This window comes from Salvelinus fontinalis, unplaced genomic scaffold (assembly GCF_029448725.1).
Source record: "Salvelinus fontinalis isolate EN_2023a unplaced genomic scaffold, ASM2944872v1 scaffold_0053, whole genome shotgun sequence".
Lineage (NCBI taxonomy): Eukaryota > Metazoa > Chordata > Actinopteri > Salmoniformes > Salmonidae > Salvelinus > Salvelinus fontinalis.
Window position 1 is genome coordinate 442836 of NW_026600262.1, and position 23030 is coordinate 465865.

General features: G+C 47.3%; 1 protein-coding gene across 2 annotated transcripts; it reads right to left on the reverse strand.

The window, feature by feature from the left end:
• Positions 1–616: 616 nt before the first annotated feature.
• LOC129842570 (dolichyl-diphosphooligosaccharide--protein glycosyltransferase subunit 4) lies at positions 617–11651 on the reverse strand. Of its 2 annotated transcripts, none has more exons than XM_055911180.1 (3): positions 11513–11651; positions 3778–3910; positions 617–1173 (listed from the first exon to the last, which is right to left on the reverse strand). In XM_055911180.1, the coding sequence occupies exon 2, from the start codon at positions 3907–3909 to the stop codon at positions 3796–3798; it is 114 nt and encodes a 37-aa protein (XP_055767155.1). In that variant the 5' UTR covers position 3910; positions 11513–11651; the 3' UTR covers positions 617–1173; positions 3778–3795. The 2 variants fall into 2 exon arrangements, with proteins under 2 accessions (XP_055767155.1, XP_055767154.1); XM_055911179.1 differs by lacking the exon at positions 617–1173 and adding an exon at positions 2991–3126 and having other exon boundaries at positions 11513–11650.
• Positions 11652–23030: the final 11379 nt, after the last annotated feature.

Here is a 23030-nt window from a genome sequence, read left to right on the forward strand (position 1 = left end):
TGACCTGGTGGTTATAATGACCTGGTGGTTATAATGACCTGGTGGTTATAATGACATGGTGGTAATAATGACCTGGTGGTTATAATGACCTGGTGGGTGTGGTTATAATGACCTGAGAGAACAGTCTGACTGAGGTGACTGGAGTCTTTCACAATTTTTGGGGCATTCCTCTCACAGCACCTAGTACAGAGGTCCTGGATGGCAGGAAGCCTGGCACCAGTGATGTACTGAGCCGTACACACTACCCTCTGCAGTGCCTTACAGTCCGATGTTGAGCAGTTACCATACTGGGCGGTGATGCAACCGGTCAGGATGCTCTCGATGGTGCAAAGGATCTGGGGACCCATGCTTAGGGCTGTAGTTTTGTCCGCCTGTGCGCCTTGTCAAGCAAATAACTGTCGGTCTAATGGTAATTGATCGTTAATTAACGTGAACACATTTAGCATCTCCTGGCTTCCACATGTAGCCTACAAGCCATTTTAAAGTATAATAAATCCATGTAATTGTTACGTACGCCTCTAGGAAGAGGGAACGCAACACCCTGCACTCAACTCCCCGTGGAGTGAAAGAGGTATGGGACTGTAGGTGCGAGTAAGGATGACAAAAAGGCAGAGAATTGTACCTTTTACAACGAATTTATTCCGTCACACGGTAATTTTAGGGAAAAGGGGCTGGACGGAACCAAAGCAAAGAAAGTAAATATCAAAGCCCCCTCTCCTACCTTACCTGCCTACCCACTACTTACTTAACTTAGCACCACCTGGTGCGCTAAACAAAATACAGGGGGTGGTCCGCCCAGGTCTTACCTAGTGTGCCTAGACAGTGAATATACTACGGGTATATGTATGGTCCACTAGATGTCTAGGCCCGGTGGGTGTGGTTATAATGACCTGGTGGTAATGCCTAAGCACTCCCTAGGTGCCTTCCCTTCCCCCCCCTGGGAACAAATGAAACAGAAAAGTACAAACAAGTTCAATAATGAACAGTCCTTTGGACATTAACATACTTCCGCAGGACTGCTACAAAATACAACAACAGAACACTGGCTTATATAGAAGGAGTCTAATGGGGTATCCTGTATCCAGCTGTATCCTGACGAGAGGGCGGGGTCAGCTCTCTTATCGTCGATGTGTCCGACCAATCAGCCGCTTGGGGGAATTTCAGGAAGCCATCCTGAAACACACACATACAAAACAAAACCACAACACAGAAACTGGGGAACGTAACAGTAATATAACACGTTTCAGATAAGACTCAAATGCGGAAAGATAGGTAGGAGCAAGACCATGTAATGCTTTGTAGGTTATAAATTATAAAACCTTAATCAGCCCTAGCCTTAACAGGAAGCCAATGTAGAGAGGCACTGGAGTAATATGATCACGTCAGGATTCTAGCAGCCGTGTTTAGCACTAACTGAAGTTTATTTAGTGCTTTATCCGGGTAGCCGGAAAGTAGAGAATTGCAGTAGTCTAATCTAGCAGTGACAAAAGCATGGATTCATTTTTCTGCATTGTTACGTACAGTTGAAGTCGGAAGTTTTACATAGACCTTAGACAAATACATTTAAACTCAGTTTTTCACAATTCCTGACAGTTAATCCTCATAAAAATTCCCTGTCTTAGGTCAGTTAGGATCACCACTTTATTTTAAGAATGTGAAATGTCAGAATAATAGTAGTGAGAATTATTTCTTTCAGCTTTTATTTCTTTCATCACATTCCCAGTGGGTCAGAAGTTTACATACACTCAATTAGTATTCGGTAGCATTGTCTTTAAATTGGTGAACTTGGGTCAAACATTTCAGGTAGCCTTCCACAAGCTTTCCACAATAAGTTGGGTGCATTTTGGCCCTTTCCTCCTGACAGAGCTGGTGTAACTGAGTCAGGTTTGTAGGCCTCCTTGCTCGCACACGCTTTTTCAGTTCTGTATCTCTACTTGCACATCATCATCTGCACATCTATCACTCCAGCGTTAATGCTGAATTGTAATTATTTCACGCTTACCTCGCTAATCTTACTACATTTGCACTCACTGCATATATATTTTTATTTTGTGTTATTGACTCTGTGTTTGTTTATTCCATGTGTAACTCTGTGTTGTTGTTTGTGTCGCACTGCTTTGCTTTATCTTGGCCAGGTCGCAGTTGTATATGAGAACTTGTTCTCAACTAGTCTACCTGGTTAAATAAAAAAACTAAAATTGTCTTCGTCAATAAGTGCATCGATGACGTCGTCCCCACGTACATACCCCAACCAGAAGCCATGGGCTACAGGCAACATCCGCACCGAGCTAAAGGCTAGAGCTGCCGCTTTCAAGGAGCGGGACACTAATCCGGACGCTTATAAGAAATCCCGCTCTGCCCTCTGACAAACCATCAAACAGGAAAAGTGTCAATACAGGACTAAGATCGCATTGTACTACACCGGCTCTGACGCTTGTCAGATGTGGCAGGGCTTGCAAACCATTACAGACTACGAAAGGAAGCACAGCTGAAGTATTGTGTGTAGATTGAGGATTTAAAATAAATGTAATCCATTTTAGAATAAGGCTGTAACGTAACAAAATGTGGGAAAAAAAGTCAAGGGGGCCTGAATACTTTCCGAAGGCACTGTAATCTGCAATATTAAAGTTGATCTAAAAACAACAATTATGACAGATGGCCGTCTGACATAAAACAAAAGACACAAGTACAGAAGGACTTCAACAGTAGATCAGTTGCTGAATACATGTTTGCAGAAAGCTGTGTCTGTGCTCTGCATAGTGTACTGGCTGGCTCTTTCCAGACCGGGCTACATTTTTTGTATTCCCGAATATCCCACGGTACCGATTTTGGACCCAGGCTAGTAGGTATTGCGGTCTAGAGGCCCAGCTGGCCAAAATCCATGAATTCCATCCAGAGTGCACGTATTGCAGTACTGTCATGTGTGTTCACGTAATGTTAGTAGAAATGCCAACAAGGTTTTTTCAGTCAATCACCAAACTAAATAGGCATTTGTTGACAGACATTTTATTAGAAAACACTCCTGTACAGGCTGGGCGAAACAGACAGGGAAGGAGAAAAGACGACGATGAAGGTGAGAAGAAGAGGAGTCTCACTGCTGCTCTCTCTAGTCCTCCTCGCCGCCACCTGTGAGGACAGGCCATGAGTCAGATTGTGCGTCCCACATTGCCTACTTGGGCCCTGGTCAAAAGTGGTGCACTAAATAGGGAATAGGGTGTCATATGGGATGAAGCCACAGCCTCACCAATCCAAGTACTCAATATTCCAATGTACCCCGAATTCGCCCAGGATCCAGACTGCCAGATCAAGAAGCTGGAAATACCTCTGTTTTTTTTTAAGAACATTGCCATTTTCATCCTCATTCACACCATTATGTCACGTTGGACAACAGGATAGTCAGCCAATCAGCTCCTTTGTTGTTCAACGCCAGTCCACGCAGCTCTGTTTAAAGCTAGCTAGTATGAGGACTTGCCCCCCCCCCTTAAAAGATTTAGATCCACTATTGTAAAGTGGCTGTTCCACTGGATGTCATAAGGTGAATGCACCAATTTGTAAGTCGCTCTGGATAAGAGCGTCTGCTAAATGACTTAAATGTAAATGTTGATCTGGCAGTCTGGATACTGGGCGAATTCGGGGGTACATTGAAATATTGACTACTTGGATTAAGGTACATGCTCGAGCCATACCCGGCTCTGAGAAACGGAGCCTTCTCCCACTCGAAGAGAAAAACATATGGTAGAGAGGGATCTCTGGCTACATCCTTCCCACAATCCTCACCTCCTCTCCAGGTCAGGTCTACTCCTGTTTCTTGGGGTTGTTGACGGCTACGTAGTGATATAGGACCACCAGCAGGAACAGAGACACACCCAACATGTTGGCAAAGATGGCCAGCTGCACGTCAGTCACCATTCTGGAGGGGGGGGGGGGCATACATATCATTACCATTCTGGAGGGGGGGGGGGGGGTCATACATATCATTACCATTCTGGAGGGGGGGGGGGGGCATACATATCATTACCATTCTGGAGGGGGGGGGGGGGGGACATACATATCATTACCATTCTGGAGGGGGGGGGAAACATACATATCATTACCATTCTGGAGGGGGGGGGACATACATATCATTACCATTCTGGAGGGGGGGGGGGGGGGGACATACATTTCATTACCATTCTGGAGGGGGGGGGGGACATACATATCATTACCATTCTGGAGGGGGGGGGGGGAAACATACATATCATTACCATTCTGGAGGGGGGGGGGGGGCATACATATCATTACCATTCTGGAGGGGGGGGGGTCATACATATCATTACCATTCTGGAGGGGGGGGGGGGACATACATATCATTACCATTCTGGAGGGGGGGGGACATACATATCATTACCATTCTGGAGGGGGGGGGGGGGACATACATATCATTACCATTCTGGAGGGGGGGGGGACATACATATCATTACCATTCTGGAGGGGGGGGGGCATACATATCATTACCATTCTGGAGGGGGGGGGGGACATACATATCATTACCATTCTGGAGGGGGGGGGGCATACATATCATTACCATTCTGGAGGGGGGGGGCATACATATCATTACCATTCTGGAGGGGGGGGGACATACATATCATTACCATTCTGGAGGGGGGGGGGGACATACATATCATTACCATTCTGGAGGGGGGGGGGCATACATATCATTACCATTCTGGAGGGGGGGGGGGGGCATACATATCATTACCATTCTGGAGGGGGGGGGTATACATATCATTACCATTCTGGAGGGGGGGGGGCATACATATCATTACCATTCTGGAGGGGGGGGGGAACATACATATCATTACCATTCTGGAGGGGGGGGGGGGGACATACATATCATTACCATTCTGGAGGGGGGGGGACATACATATCATTACCATTCTGGAGGGGGGGGGGGCATACATATCATTACCATTCTGGAGGGGGGGGGTATACATATCATTACCATTCTGGAAGGGGGGGGGAAAAATACATATCATTACCATTCTGGAGGGGGGGGGGGCATACATATCATTACCATTCTGGAGGGGGGGGGGTATACATATCATTACCATTCTGGAGGGGGGGGGGGGGCATACATATCATTACCATTCTGGAGGGGGGGGGGCATACATATCATTACCATTCCGGAGGGGGGGGGGGGGGGTACATACATATCATTACCATTCTGGAGGGGGGGGGGGGGACATACATATCATTACCATTCTGGAGGGGGGGGGGGGGACATACATATCATTACCATTCTGGAGGGGGGGGGCATACATATCATTACCATTCTGGAGGGGGGGGCATACATATCATTACCATTCTGGAGGGGCGGGGGGGCATACATATCATTACCATTCTGGAGGGGGGGGGGGGCATACATATCATTACCATTCTGGAGGGGGGGGGGGGACATACATATCATTACCATTCTGGAGGGGGGGGGGGGGATACATATCATTACCATTCTGGAGGGGGGGGGGCATACATATCATTACCATTCTGGAGGGGGGGGGGCATACATATCATTACCATTCTGGAGGGGGGGGGGCATACATATCATTACCACTCTGGAGGGGGGGGGACATACATATCATTACCATTCTGGAGGGGGGGGGGGGGGACATACATATCATTACCATTCTGGAGGGGGGGAAAACATACATATCATTACCATTATGGAGGGGGGGGGAAACATACATATCATTACCATTCTGGGGGGGGGGGAAACATACATACCATTACCATTCTGGAGGGGGGGGGGGCATACATATCATTACCATTCTGGAGGGGGGGGCATACATATCATTACCATTCTGGAGGGGAAACATACATATCATTACCATTCTGGAGGGGGGGGGGGCATACATATCATTACCATTCTGGAGGGGGGGGGGGGGGACATACATATCATTACCATTCTGGAGGGGGGGGGAAACATACATATCATTACCATTCTGGGGGGGGGGGGGGGGAACATACATATCATTACCATTCTGGAGGGGGGGGGGGGGCATACATATCATTAACATTCTGGAGGGGGGGGGGGACATACATATCATTACCATTCTGGAGGGGGGGGGGCATACATATCATTACCATTCTGGAGGGGGGGGGGGGACATACGTATCATTACCATTCTGGAGGGGGGGGGGCATACATATCATTACCATTCTGGAGGGGGGGGGAACATACATATCATTACCATTCTGGAGGGGGGGGGGGAAACATACATATCATTACCATTCTGGAGGGGGGGGGGACATACATATCATTACCATTCTGGAGGGGGGGGGAAACCATACATATCATTACCATTCTGGGGGGGGGGAAACATACATATCATTACCATTCTGGAGGGGGGGGGGGGCATACATATCATTACCATTCTGGAGGGGGGGGGGGACATACGTATCATTACCATTCTGGAGGGGGGGGGGCATACATATCATTACCATTCTGGAGGGGGGGGGCATACATATCATTACCATTCTGGAGGGGGGGGGGGGGCATACATATCATTACCATTCTGGAGGGGGGGGGCATACATATCATTACCATTCTGGAGGGGGGGGGGGGGACATACGTATCATTACCATTCTGGAGGGGGGGGGCATACATATCATTACCATTCTGGAGGGGGGGGGGGGGAACATACATATCATTACCATTCTGGAGGGGGGGGGGAAACATACATATCATTACCATTCTGGAGGGGGGGGGGGGGCATACATATCTTTAACCATTCTGGAGGGGGGGGGGGGCATACATATCATTACCATTCTGGAGGGGGGGGGGCATACATATCATTACCATTCTGGAGGGGGGGGGAAACATACATATCATTACCATTCTGGAGGGGGGGGGGCATACATATCATTACCATTCTGGAGGGGGGGGGACATACATATCATTACCATTCTGGAGGGGGGGGGGGAACATACATATCATTACCATTCTGGAGGGGGGGGGAAACATACATATCATTACCATTCTGGAGGGGGGGGGACATACATATCATTACCATTCTGGAGGGGGGGGGGGCATACATATCATTACCATTCTGGAGGGGGGGGGACATACGTATCATTACCATTCTGGAGGGGGGGGCATACATATCATTACCATTCTGGAGGGGGGGGGGACATACATATCATTACCATTCTGGAGGGGGGGGGAAACATACATATCATTACCATTCTGGAGGGGGGGGGGGACATACATATCATTACCATTCTGGAGGGGGGGGGAAACATACATATATCATTACCATTCTGGAGGGGGGGGGAAACATACATATCATTACCATTCTGGAGGGGGGGGGGGGGGAACATACATATCATTACCATTCTGGAGGGGGGGGGGACATACATATCATTACCATTCTGGAGGGGGGGGGGGACATACGTATCATTACCATTCTGGAGGGGGGGGGGGACATACGTATCATTACCATTCTGGAGGGGGGGGGGGGAAACATACATATCATCATCATGATGAGGGGGGGGGGGTCTTTATATGTCCTGGGTTTTTCTTTATTTTGACTATTTTCTACATTGTAGAATAATATCGATGCCGGTTGTGATGTCGTTTAGGACCTTGAGCGTGGCTGAAGTCCACCCATGACCAGCTCTGAAACCAGATTGCATAGTGGAGAAGGTACGGTGGGATTTGAAATGGTCGGTAATCTGTTAACTTGGCATTCGAAGACATTAGAAAGACAGGGTAGGATAGATATAGGTCTGTAACAGTTTGGGTCTAGAGTGTCTCCCCCTTTGAAGAGGGGGATGACCGCAGCAGCTTTCCAATCTTTGGGGATCTCAGACGATATGAAAGAGAAGTTGAACAGGCTAGTAATAGGGGTTGCAACAATTTCAGCAGATAGTTTTAGGAAGAGAGGGTCCAGATTGTCTAGCCCGGCTGATTTGTGGGGGTCCAGATTTTGCAGCTCTTTCAGAACATCAGCTGTCTGGATTTGAGTGAAGGAGAAATGGTGGTGGCTGTGGAGGGTACCGGGCAGTTGACCCGGTACCCTCCACAGCCACCACCATTTCCCCACTTTGTTGAGTGGGGAAAGCGTTACCTGCGTATGCGACGTCACTTCCTGTTGAATTTGCAGACGTGTTGCTGTGCGTTTTGCTGACAACTTTACGTTTTTTTTTACCGTTTATTACCGTTTATATATTTAGTTTTTCCATCGCAACTTTTTTCCCTCATTCAACTTTTTCACTCCGGACGCTTTATCTGGACATGGTTCGTCAACACCTTCAACAGCCGAAGCTAAGTAGTAACATTAACATGATGTCTTCTAATTGCAGTCGCTGTACTCATAATATACAGGAGAACGATCGCCTTACGGCGAAAATAGCTGTGCTGCAAGCCCAACTTCAGATGCCATCGTTAGGCAAGGGTCATTTCAGTGTAGGAAAGGAAGAAACAGCGTCTGTGCCACCAGTAAGTACAGATACTAACGTTAGTATAAATCCCCCCGCACAGTCCCCGCAGCCGGACAACTTTCTCATGGCTTCTGGAGGGAAATGCTGTTGGAATGCTCAACCGGTGTCGCTCATTCAGCCGACAGAAACTTTCAACCGGTTCTCCCCATTAAGCAACGAGTCGGAGTCTGAGGCTGAGTCTTCTCTTGTCTCTACTCCTCCCGCTACGGGGTCTGAGACGCCGAAGGCTGCCACCATTAGCTCTGACAAATTGAAAACCCTAGTCATTGGCTACTCCATTACCCGCAGTATTAGACTTAAAACGATTCACCCAGCCATCATACACTGTTTACCAGGGGGCAGGGCTACCGACGTTAAGGCTAATCTAAAGATGGTGCTGGCTGAAGCTAAATCTGGCGAGTGTAGAGAGTATAGAGATATTGTTATCCACGTCGGCACCAACGATGTTAGGATGAAACAGTGAGAGGTCACCAAGTGCAACATAGCTTCAGCGTGTAAATCAGCTAGAAAGATGTGTCGGCATCGAGTAATTGTCTCTGGCCCCCTCCCAGTTAGGGGGAGTGACGAGCTCTACAGCAGAGTCTCAGCACTCAATCGCTGGTTGAAAACTGTTTTCTGCCCCTCCCAAAAGATAGAATTTGTAGATAATTGGCCCTCTTTCTGGGACTCACCCACAAACAGGACCAAGCCTGACCTGCTAAGGCGTGACGGACTCCATCCTACCTGGAGGGGTGCTCTCATCTTATCTACCAACATAGATAGGGCTCTAACTCCTTTAGCTCCACAATGAAATATGGTGCAGGCCAGGCAGCAGGCTGTCAGCCAACCTGCCAGCTTAGTGGAGTCTGCCACTAGCACAGTCAGTGTAGTCAGCTCAGCCATACCCATTGAGACTGTGTCTGTGCCTCGATCTAGGTTGGGCAAAACTAAACATGGCGGTGTTTGCCTTAGCAATCTCACTGGAATAATGACCTCCTCCATTCCTGCCATTATTGAAAGAGATCGTGATACCTCACATCTCAAAATAGGGTTACTTAATGTTAGATCCCTCACTTCAAAGGCTGTTATAGTCAATGAACTAATCACTGATCATAATCTTGATGTGATTGGCCTGACTGAAACATGGTTTAAGCCTGATGAATTTACTGTGTTAAATGAGGCCTCACCTCCTGGTTACACTAGTGACCATATCCCCCGTGCATCCCGCAAAGGCGGAGGTGTTGCTAACATCTACGATAGCAAATTTCAATTTACACAAAAAAAAGTGACATTTTCGTCTTTTGAGCTTCTAGTCATGAAATCTATGCAGCCTACTCAATCACTTTTTATAGCTACTGTTTACAGGCCTCCTGGGCCATATACAGCGTTCCTCTCTGAGTTCCCTGAATTCCTATCAGACCTTGTAGTCATAGCAGATCATATTCAAATTTTTGGTGATTTTAATATTCATATGGAGAATATTAACTCAAAAGTGAGTTGTTTTTCAACTCTTAATGATCGGCTATGAAAAGCCAACTGAAAATTATTCATGATTATTATTTGACCATGCTTGTCACTTATGAACATTTTTGAACATCTTGGCATAGTTCTGTTATAATCTCCACCCGGCACAGCCAGAAGAGGACTGGCTACCCCTCATAGCCTTCTTCCTCTCTAGGTTTCTTCCTAGGTTCTGGCCTTTCTAGGGAGTTTTTCCTAGCCACCGTGCTTCTACACCTGCATTACTAGCTGTTTGGGGTTTTAGGCTGGGTTTCTGTACAGCTATTCGAGATATTAGCTGATGTACGAAGGGCTATATAAAATAAACTTGATTGATTGACCGGGGTAGGGGTAGCCAGGTGGAAAGCATGGCCAGCCGTAGAGAAATGCTTATTGAAATGCTCGATTATCATGGATTTATCGGTGGTGACAGTGTTTCCTAGCCTCAGAGCAGTGGGCAGCTGGGAGGAGGTGTTCTTATTCTCCATGGACTTTACAGTGTCCCAGAACCTTTTGGAGTTTGAGCTACAGGATGCAAATTTGTTTGAAAAAGCTAACCTTTGCTTTCCTAACTGCCTGTGTATATTTGTTCCTAACTTCCCTGAAAAGATGCATATCGCGGTGGCTATTCAATACTAATGCAGAACGCCACAGGATGTTTTTTTGTGCTGGTCAAGGGCAGTCAAGTCTGGAGTGAACCAAGGACTATATCTATTCCTAGTTCTACATTTTTTGAGTGGGGCATGCTTTATCATGAATAAACACGTATACTATTGCATCATAACATGTATTCTATCACGCATAAGGACTTTTATTTTGAACATATACCCCAATTCCGCGACCCGGAAGTAATTGTTTTTTTTGTTGCTGAAGATAAGCTGATGTAGAGATGACCAGGGTTTGTTCTCCTGATAAGTGCGTGATTTGGACCATTTTCCTGTCCTGCTAAGCATTCAAAATGTAACGAATACTTTTGGGTGTCAGGGAAAAATGTCTACTTTAATAGCTTGATGCCGCGTTCAAAACAACTGAACTCGGAGAACTACAATGTTAAATCCTGACATCAGTTAGCTCCGGGTTTCCGACCTTAAAGCTCTAGAAAGAGACCCGAAATCCCGATTTGGATGAACGTTGGAATCTTTTCCCCCCCAGTCGGAGTAACAAATTCCCAGTGCTTCTGAACGCACTGTTGTCGGAGACTTACGAGTTCCCCATGCCCAGTTGTTAAGAATACGACACTAACGTTAGTTACCTAACTATCCGCCATTCATTCGACTATTAGCTAGCTAGCGTAGCAAAACATGGATGGTTGGCCGACTAGTCATGAATAATGGCACATTATGAATAGTTGATAACATGATTAAGACTATCCGGACGTTAGCTAGTTATGCCTACAAAATGAGGATGGCCATTGTCATGCTATTTTCATAATTGGCCAACGTTGCACAGCACAAGTCGCCGGTAAAATCGGCGAGGAAGGCAATACAGCCTTTGATTTAAAAAAAAAAAAAATCATTCGACTACATTTCAGCAAAAATACCCAATGCATTCCTTACGTTATTTCTCGCTGATGTGTAATTGAGTTCGTTGCAGACTCAGTTAGCCTTTCTGATGTGTGATGCGGTCGCAGGTTTCCAGTCCTGTCGCTTTCGACTAGAGGGCCACGTCACCGTAATGAGGGCGGCGCCATAGAAATATAATTCATAGATCGGCTCTGTCTGTACATATTGTAACCTGGGGTGTATTTATTCCGCCGATTCTGTTGCACAAAGGAACGTTATGCAACTGTTTGTAGTTTCCATTGGACAAACTCAGGTAAGTCCCTCCCTGTTTCATTCCGTTTGCTTCCGTTTAAGAAAGGTTTTGCAACAGAATTGACTAAATGAATAGAAAACACGCCTGATTTCTATTAATATTATTATGAATATTTCATTAGCAAAATATTAATCTAGATTAGAATATGAGATTTGAAAGTGAATCAATGATTTAGATTTGATACAAGTTGTTGGTCTTCCTCGCCAGAGGGGGAGGTAATGGTGGGTCCGGGGCAGTGGTGTTGTAAAAACGACTAGCTCGTCTGAGAGGTCGGCTGTGAATCACCCACTAGTACATATCGCTGATGGTTAAGGATCTGACTACAGGCTGTCCGGCTAGAACCAAACAGGTGGGTCCATATCCAGAGTCTGATTGGCTCTTGGTCAGCACCACACATTAGAACACTATTAGTATCCCTGTCCCATTACATTTTACATTTTAGTCATTTAGCAGACGCTCTTATCCAGAGCGACTTACAGTAGAGTGCATACATTTTATTACATTTTACATTTTTACATATTACCGTACATATTACATACTGAGACAAGGATATCCCTACCGGCCAAACCCTCCCTAACGACGCTATGCCAATTGTGCGTCGCCCCACGGACCTCCCGGTTGCAGCCGGCTGCGACAGAGCCTGGGCAGGAACCCAGCCCAGCCTGGGCGCGAACCCAGAGACTGTGGTGGCGCAGCTAGCACTGAGATGCAGTGCCCTAGACCACTGCTCCACCCGGGAGACCCGGTAGGTCCCCTCGGGTAGGTCCCCTCGGGTGGTTGTTGTCCTTGATGATCCCCCCGGCCTCTCCGTGACAATACATTACCCCTATACATATCTACCTCCATCACTCCAGTATCCCTGTCCCCTTCCCCCTATACATATCTACCTCCATCACTCCAGTATCCCTGTCTCCTTCCCCCTATACATATCTACCTCCATCACTCCAGTATCCCGGTCACCTTACCCCTATACATATCTACCTCCATCACTCCAGTATCCCGGTCACCTTACCCCTATACATATCTACCTCCATCACTCCAGTATCCCTGTCTCCTTCCCCCTATACATATCTACCTCCATCACTCCAGTATCCCTGTCCCCTTCCCCCTATACATATCTACCTCCATCACTCCAGTATCCCTGTCCCCTTCTCCCTATACATATCTACCTCCATCACTCCAGTATCCCTGTCCCCTTCTCCCTATACATATCTACCTCCATCACTCCAGTATCCCTGTCTCCTTCCCCCTATACATATCTACCTCCATCACTCCAGTATCCCTGTCTCCTTCCCCCTATACATATCTACCTCCATCACTCCAGTATCCCTGTCTCCTTCCCCCTATACATATCTACCTCCATCACTCCAGTATCCCTGTCCCCTTCCCCCTATACATATCTACCTCCATCACTCCAGTATCCCTGTCCCCTTCCCCCTATACATATCTACCTCCATCACTCCAGTATCCCTGTCCCCTTCCCCCTATACATATCTACCTCCATCACTCCAGTATCCCTGTCACCTTACCCCTATACATATATACCTCCATCACTCCAGTATCCCTGTCCCCTTCCCCCTATACATATCTACCTCCATCACTCCAGTATCCCTGTCCCCTTCCCCCTATACATATCTACCTCCATCACTCCAGTATCCCTGTACATTGTTAATATGGTACTGACCCTGTATATAGTCACCTTACCCCTGTACATATCTACCTCCATCACTCCAGTATCCCTGTCTCCTTCTCCCTATACATATCTACCTCCACCACTCCAGTATCCCTGTCCCCTTCCCCCTATACATATCTACCTCCATCACTCCACTATCCCTGTCCCCTTCCCCCTATACATATCTACCTCCATCACTCCAGTATCCCTGTCTCCTTCCCCCTATACATATCTACCTCCATCACTCCAGTATCCCTGTCCCCTTCCCCCTATACATATCTACCTCCATCACTCCAGTATCCCTGTCCCCTTCCCCCTATACATATCTACCTCCATCACTCCAGTATCCCTGTCCCCTTCCCCCTATACATATATACCTCCATCACTCCAGTATCCCTGTCTCCTTCCCCCTATACATATCTACCTCCATCACTCCAGTATCCCTGTCCCCTTCCCCCTATACATATCTACCTCCATCACTCCAGTATCCCTGTCCCCTTACCCCTATACATATCTACCTCCATCACTCCAGTATCCCTGTCACCTTACCCCTATACATATATACCTCCATCACTCCAGTATCCCTGTCCCCTTCCCCCTATACATATCTACCTCCATCACTCCAGTATCCCTGTCCCCTTCCCCCTATACATATCTACCTCCATCGCTCCAGTATCCCTGTCCCCTTCCCCCTATACATATCTACCTCCATCACTCCAGTATCCCTGTACATTGTTGATATGGTACTGACCCTGTATATAGTCACCTTACCCCTATACATATCTACCTCCATCACTCCAGTATCCCTGTCCCCTTCCCCCTATACATATCTACCTCCATCACTCCAGTATCCCTGTACATTGTTAATATGGAACTGACCCTGTATATAGTCACCTTACCCCTATACATATCTACCTTCATCACTCCAGTATCCCTGTCACCTTCCCCCTATACATATCTACCTCCATCACTCCAGTATCCCTGTCACCTTACCCCTATACATATCTACCTCCATCACTCCAGTATCCCTGTCTCATTCCCCCTATACATATCTACCTCCATCACTCCAGTATCCCTGTCACCTTACCCCTATACATATCTACCTCCATCACTCCAGTATCCCTGTCTCCTTCCCCCTATACATATCTACCTCCATCACTCCAGTATCCCTGTCCCCTTCCCCCTATACATATCTACCTCCATCACTCTAGTATCCCTGTCTCCTTACCCCTATACATATCTACCTCCATCACTCCAGTAGCCCTGTCCCCTTCCCCCTATACATATCTACCTCCATCACTCCAGTATCCCTGTCCCCTTCCCCCTATACATATCTACCTCCATCACTCCAGTATCCCCTTCCCCCTATACATATCTACCTCCATCACTCCAGTATCCCTGTCCCCTTCCCCCTATACATATCTACCTCCATCACTCTAGTATCCCTGTCTCCTTACCCCTATACATATCTACCTCCATCACTCCAGTATCCCTGTCACCTTACCCCTATACATATCTACCTCCATCACTCCAGTATCCCTGTCTCCTTACCCCTATACATATCTACCTCCATCACTCCAGTATCCCTGTCCCCTCATTCCTATACATATCTACCTCCATCACTATACATATCTACCTCCATCACTATACATATCTACCTCCATCACTCCAGTATCCCTGTACATTGTTAATATGGTACTGACCCTGTATATAGTCACCTTACCCCTATACATATCTACCTCCATCACTCCAGTATCCCTGTACATTGTTAATATGGTACTGACCCTGTATATAGTCTCCTTACCCCTATACATATCTACCTCCATCACTCCAGTATCCCTGTACATTGTTAATATGGTACTGACCCTGTATATAGTCACCTTCCCCCTATACATATAGTGGGGAGAACAAGTATTTGACACACTGACGATGTTGCAGGTTTTCCTACTTACAAAGCATGTAGAGGTCTGTAATTGTTTATCATAGTTACACTTCAACTGTGAGAGACGGAATCTAAAACAAAAATCCATAAAATCACATTGTATGATTTTTAAGAAATTAATTTGCGATTTGATAACCATGTGATTTAAATAAGGTCTGTGTTTCGTTAAGGCTTACCCTGACGTGATGTTTCGATAACTGAGCATATCTCTCTCGGACAAGGTAACTTTTGTCAATATTTTCACCTGTAATTATCCCCCAAAATGAAATGCTAATTAGCTGCTAATGTGGCTATCATACAGAACTACCTGTTGCAAGCTTTGCCGTAATCACTCAAGGCCCAGGTTTGGGGAAACCTCCACATTTCTCCATACCAACTCTTATCGACAAGTAATAAGTTACCTAACGTGTAGATAGTATTGGCTTTTTACACTGAACAAAAATGTAAACATATTGTAACGGCTGTCTTCCTCTTCCTCAGACGAGGAGGAGTAGTAAGGATCGGAGGACCAATGCGCATCGTGGTATGTGTTCATGCTCTTTATTAAAACAATCGAACACTGAAACAACACCAATAAACGACACGTGAAATAACCAACCCGAAACAGTTCCGTGTGGAACACACAGACACAGAAAATAAACACCTACCAAACACAGGTGGAAAAAGGCTACCTAAGTTTGATTCTCAATCAGAGACAACTAACGTCACCTGCCTCTGAGTGAGAATCATACCAGGCCAAACGAAAGAAAAAAAAACATAGAAAAACGAACATAGATAACCCACCCAACTCACGCCCTGACCTAACTAACTAACTAAAACAAAGAAATAACAAAAGAACTAAGGTCAGAATGTGACACATATTATGTAAAGTGCTGGTCCCATGTTTCATGAGCTGAAATAAAATATCCCAGAAATGTTCCAAACATTTTGTGCACAAATTTGTTTACATCGCTGTTAGGATTTTATCCTTTGTCAAGATAATCCATCCACCTGACAGGTAGCTGATTAAACAGCATGATCATTACACAAGTGCACCTTGTGCTGGGGGCAATAAAAGGCCACTATAAAATGTGCAGTCTTGTCACATAACAAAATCCCACAGATGTCTCAAGTTTTGAGGGAGCGGAATGTTCACCTGATCTGTTGCCTGGGAATTGAATGTTCATTTCTTCACCATAAGCTGCCTCCAACGTCGTTTTAGAAAATTTGGCAGTACGTCCAACCGGCCTCACAACCGCAGACCACGTGAAACCACGCCAGACCAGAACCTCCGGGTTTCCTAACCTGTGGGATCGTTAGAGGGATGGGGGGGAGTATTTCTGTCTGTAACAATGCCCATTTGTGTGGAAAACCTCTTTCTGATTGGCTGGGCCTGGCTCTGCAGTGGGTCGGCCAGGCTCCCAAGTGGGTGGGTCTATGCCCTCCCAGGCCCACCCATGGCTGCGCCCCTGCCCGTGTAACGGATGTGAAATGGCTAGCTAGTTAGCGGGTACGCGCTACTAGCGTTTCAATCAGTTACGTCACTTGCTTTGAAACCTAGAAGTAGTGTTGCCCCTTGCTCTGCAAGGGCCGTGGCCTTTTGTGGAGCGATGGGTAACGATGCTTCGTGGGCGACCGTTGTTGATGTGTGCAGAAGGTCCCTGGTTCGCGCCCGTGTCGGGGCGAGGGGACGGTTTAAAAGTTATACTGTTACACCCAGTCATGTGAACTCTATAGATTAGGACCTAATGAATTTATTTCATTTGACTGATTTCCTTATATGAACTATAACTCAGCAACATGTTTTAAATTGTTATGTCTTGGGCTTATATCTTTTGTTCATCATAGTTTCTCGTGTAAATAATTGATTGTGTATTTCTCGTGTGTATTCTTCTTTAGCATTTTTTAAAATTACTAGAATTTGTTTAAGTACCCTACTGTAGCTGACCTTAGGGCTCTCTGTCATTCAGAAGGAAAACATTAAGTCCACACGTCTTTTGTGAGCTAGCTAGCCAGCGAGTTAACGTTAGCTCACTGGTCGTGTAGTCACACTTTTCCACATGGTGACATAATAGCTCATGTTAGCCCAGGAGGGCAGGGATATTTAGGCAACTCATCGTTCGTGTAGTCGGACTTCCACCCGTGGGTTCTGTGCTATGTACCAGATTGTAGCCACTCCTCCAGTAAGCGAGGCATCGCTGAAGCTGTGTGATAAGGTAGTCTGCCGCAAACAAGCTATTTTGGCTAGGACAAAGATCTGTGGTTAGCTAGATGCTTTTGAAAACAATCTAGATAAAACACCGACTGTAGTTACGTGTAGAACGTACATTACCCTCCTTACAAGTAAAAAGAAAACCAGCATAATGACTCTTGTGAACTTTTGACATTTTGACCTGTGTGAGTTAGCCAGCTAGTTAACGTTAGCTCACGGTTTGTGTATTCATACTTTTTCACGTGGTGACACATGAACTAAAGTTATCCCACCAGGGCAGGGATATAGCTAGCTAAATATCGCCTGATAGGCTGGTTAGTTAGACACCTTGGTTGGCTAGTTGGCAACACTAGTGTCACGTTCCTGACCTATTTCTGTTAGTTTGTTATGTGTGTTAGTTGGTCAGGACGTGAGGTTGGGTGGGCATTCTATGTTTTCTGTTTCTGTGTTGGTTTTGGGTTGCCTGGTATGGCTCTTAATTAGAGGCAGGTGTTTGGCGTTCCTCTAATTAAGAGTCATATTTAGGTAGGCGTTGTCACAGTGTTCGTTGTGGGTGATTGTCTTCCGTGTCTGTGTCTGTACACCACGCGGGACTGTTTACGGTTTGTTCGGTTTGTGTAGTCTATGTTTCCTATTCGTGCGTTCTTCTTGTTTTATGTAAGTTCGTCGTTTAGGTCTGTCTACACCGTTTGTTGTTTTTGTTAGTTTAGTCAAGTTCGTGTTTTCGTTAATAAAAATATGTCATTTCACTACGCTGCGCCTTGGTTCCCTCAATACTCCTCCTCTTCAGATGAAGAGGAGGAGGACTGCCGTTACAGAATCACCCACCAAATCTCCAGAACCAAGCAGCGGAATTTCGAGCAACGGGAGAGTATACAGGACTTGTGGAGTTGGGAGCAAGTATTTAACGGAGATGGACCATGGGCTAAAGTGAATCACCGTCCATGGGAACAGCTGGAGGCAGTTCGGAGAGCGGAGGAAAAGAGAGAGAGGAACCGGAGTTATGAGGGAACGCGTCTTGCACGGAAGCCCAAAAAGCCCGTGAGTAACACCCAAAAATTTCTTGGGGGGGTGGGGGGGCTAAGAGGTAGTGGGCCAAGGGCAGGTAGGAGACCTGCGCCCACTTCTCAGGCTTACCGTGGAGAGCGGGAGTACGGGCAGGCGCCATGTTACGCAGTAGAGCGCACGGTGTCTCCTGTACGAGTGCATAGCCCAGTGTGGGTTATTCCACCTCCCCGCACTGGTAGGGCTAGATTGGGTATTGAGCCAGGTGTCATGAGGCCGGCTCAACGCGTCTGGTCTCCAGTGCGTCTCCTCGGGCCGGCATACATGGCACCTGCCTTACGCATGGTTTCCCCAGTTCGCCTACATAGCCCGGTGCGGGGTATTCCACCTCCCCGCACTGGTCGGGCGACCGGGAACATTCAACCAGGTAAGGTTGGGCAGGCTCAATGCTCAAGAGAGCCAGTACGCCTGCACGGTCCGGTATTTCCGGCGCCACCTCCCCGCCCCAGCCTAGTACCTACAGTGCCTACACTACTCACTAGGCTACCAGTGCGTCTCCTGAGCCCTGTTCCTCCTCCACGCATTCTCCCTGTAGTGCGTGTATCCAGTTCGGTGCCTCCAGTTCCGGCACCACGCACTAAGCCACATGTGCGTCTCCAGAGCCCTGTACACACTGTTTCTTCTCCCCCTACTAATCCTGATGTGCTTGCCCTCAGCCCGGAGCCACCAGTGCCGGTACCACGCACCAGGTATAGAGTGGGCTTTGAGAGTCCAGTGTGCCCTGTCCCTGCTCCCCGCACTAGTATGAAGGTGCGTGTCCTTAGCCCGGTGCCTCCAGTTCCGGCACCACGCACCAGGTCTACAGTGCGCCTTATCCGGCCAGAGCCATCCGTCTCCCCAGCGCCATCTGAGCCATCCGTCTCCCCAGCGCCATCTGAGCCATCCGTCTCCCCAGCGCCATCTGAGCCATCCGTCTGCCATGAGCCTGCAAAGCCGCCCGTCTGCCATGAGCCTGCAAAGCCGCCCGTCTGCCATGAGCCTACAGAGCCGTCCGCCAGACAGGAGCCGCTAGAGCCGCCCGCCAGACAGGAGCCGCTAGAGCCATCCGTCAGACAGGATCTGCCAGAGCCGCCAACCAGACAGGATCTGCCAGAGCCGCCAACCAGACAGGATCTGCCAGAGCCGCCAACCAGACAGGATCTGCCAGAGCCGCCAACCAGACAGGATCTGCCAGAGCCGCCAGCCAGACAGGATCTGCCAGAGCCGCCAGCGAGCCATGAGCAGCCAGAGCCGTCAGAGAGCCATGAGCGTCCAGAGCCGTCAGCCTGCCATGAGCGTCGAGAGCCGTCAGCCTGCCATGAGCGTCGAGAGCCGTCAGCCTGCCATGAGCGTCGAGAGCCGTCAGCCTGCCATGAGCGTCGAGAGCCGTCAGCCTGCCATGAGCGTCGAGAGCCGTCAGCCAGCCATGAGCGTCGAGAGCCGTCAGCCAGCCATGAGCGTCGAGAGCCGTCAGCCAGCCATGAGCGTCGAGAGCCGTCAGTGAGCCATGAGCGTCCAGAGCCTTCAGCCAGCCATGAGCGTCGAGAGCCGTCAGCCTGCCATGAGCGTCCAGATTCGTCAGTCAGCCATGAGCTGCCCTTCAGCCAGAAACGGCTATATACCCAGAACTGCCCCTCAGTCCAGAGCTGTCTCTCTGTCCGGAGCTGCCTTTCAGTCCGGAGTTGCCCCTCTATCATGATCTCCCTCTCTATCTTGATCTACCTCTTTATTCTGATCTATCCCTCTGTCTTGTGCTATCCCTCTGTCTTGATCTATCTCTCTGTCCCGGTGCTGTCCCTGTCATTGATGTTACTAAGGGGATTTTGTGGGGGTAAAAATAGGGTGGACATTCTTAGGGGGAGATGGAGGCTAGGATGGATTATGGTGGGGTGGGGACCTCGCCCGGAGCCTGAGCCACCACCGTGGTCAGATGCCCACCCAGACCCTCCCCTAGACTTTGTGCTGGTGCGCCCGGAGTTCGCACCTTATGGGGGGGGTTATGTCACGTTCCTGACCTATTTCTGTTAGTTTGTTATGTGTGTTAGTTGGTCAGGACGTGAGGTTGGGTGGGCATTCTATGTTTTCTGTTTCTGTGTTGGTTTTGGGTTGCCTGGTATGGCTCTTAATTAGAGGCAGGTGTTTGGCGTTCCTCTAATTAAGAGTCATATTTAGGTAGGCGTTGTCACAGTGTTCGTTGTGGGTGATTGTCTTCCGTGTCTGTGTCTGTACACCACGCGGGACTGTTTACGGTTTGTTCGGTTTGTGTAGTCTATGTTTCCTATTCGTGCGTTCTTCTTGTTTTATGTAAGTTCGTCGTTTAGGTCTGTCTACACCGTTTGTTGTTTTTGTTAGTTTAGTCAAGTTCGTGTTTTCGTTAATAAAAATATGTCATTTCACTACGCTGCGCCTTGGTTCCCTCAATACTCCTCCTCTTCAGATGAAGAGGAGGAGGACTGCCGTTATAACTAGCTAGCAAACATTGCACCGTATCTCACCCTGGTGTAGTCAGACTTGCTAGCACATGTGCCTAACGATTGGCACTAATATCTCTTAGCTAGCATGTCAACACCCGTGGGGTCTGGGGGGAAGTCTGACTACACGAACGATGAGTTGCCTAAATATCCGTGCCCTGATGGGCTAACATGAGCTATTATGTCACCATGTGGAAAAGTGTGACTACACGACCGGTGAGCTAACGTTAACTCGCTGGCTAGCTAGCTCACAAAAGACGTGTGGACTTGATGTTTTCCCAAAGAAAACATAAATGGTTTTGTTCCACGAGTGCATCTGTTGTACATGACCGATCAAATGTCCAATGAAGTCAGTTATACATGTCAGCAGGGATGACCATTAAGCTAGCCCGAGGCTAGTAGAAATCATGGTCTGCTGGCCAGGGCCTAAAATCCGTATGTTCCATCGCTGCATGATCCACCTGATCCACCGGACCTGTTGGTCCTCCTCAGTGACCTCACGGCTGAGGGTTTTAACTTTCCTCTTGACAACTACAATCAGAAGTACAGTAGTATAGCTCATCGCAATACTTCACCTCGTTGGACTCTTATGGCATTCACCTCTTATTGTATTTTAATATACACGTTACCATTTTAGTAATGAACTTAGCTAGCTAGTAAAAAAAACATTTTTTTGTTTTTAAATGTTTGTCTTTTCAGATGGGTGGACCAGAAACCCAGTGACAACACTCAGGTCTGTAGATGCCATTTCCTGTTGGGAAGGATAAATGGTCCTGTATTTGGCAGAAGAGGTAGCTCATCCACCATGGCAGAGGAGGAAGCTGGTGCACACCTGTATTACTGTAACACACCTGATATACACCTGTATTACTGTAACACACTTGGTATACACCTGTATTACTGTAACACACCTGGTGCACACCTGTATTACTGTAAAATACCTGGTACACACCTGTATTACTGTAAAATACCTGGTATAAACCTGTATTACTGTAACACACTTGGTATACACCTGTATTACTGGAACACACCTGGTGCACAGCTGTATTAGTGTAACACACCTGGTATACACCTGTATTACTGTAACACATGGTATACACCTGTATTACTGTAACACACCTGGTATACACCTGTATTAATGTAACACACCTGGTATACACCTGTATTACTGTAACACATATGGTACACACCTGTATTACTGTAACACACCTGGTATAAACCTGTATTACTGTAACACACTTGGTATACACCTGTATTACTGTAACACACCTGGTATACACCTGTATTACTGTAACACACCTGGTATACACCTGTATTACTGTAACACACCTGGTATATACCTGTATTACTGTAACACACCTGGTATACACCTGTATTACTGTAACACATATGGTATGCACCTGCATTACTGTAACACACCTGGTGTACACCTGTATTACTGTAACACATATGGTACACACCTGTATTACTGTAACACACCTGGTATACACCTGTATTACTGTAACACATATAGTATACACCTGCATTACTGTAACACACCTGGTATACACCTGCATTACTGTAACACGTATGGTATACACCTGCATTACTGTAACACACCTGGTATACACCTGCATTACTGTAACACACCTGGTACACACCTGTATTACTGTAACACATATGGTATACACCTGCATTACTGTAACACACCTGGTATACACCTGTATTACTGTAACACACCTGGTATACACCTGCATTACTGTAACACACCTGGTATACACCTGCATTACTGTAACACACCTGGTATACACCTGCATTACTGTAACACACCTGGTATACACCTGTATTACTGTAACACACTTGGTATACACCTGTATTACTGTGTCACACCTGCATTACTGTAACACACCTGGTGCACACCTGTATTACTGTAACACACCTGGTGCACACCTGTATTACT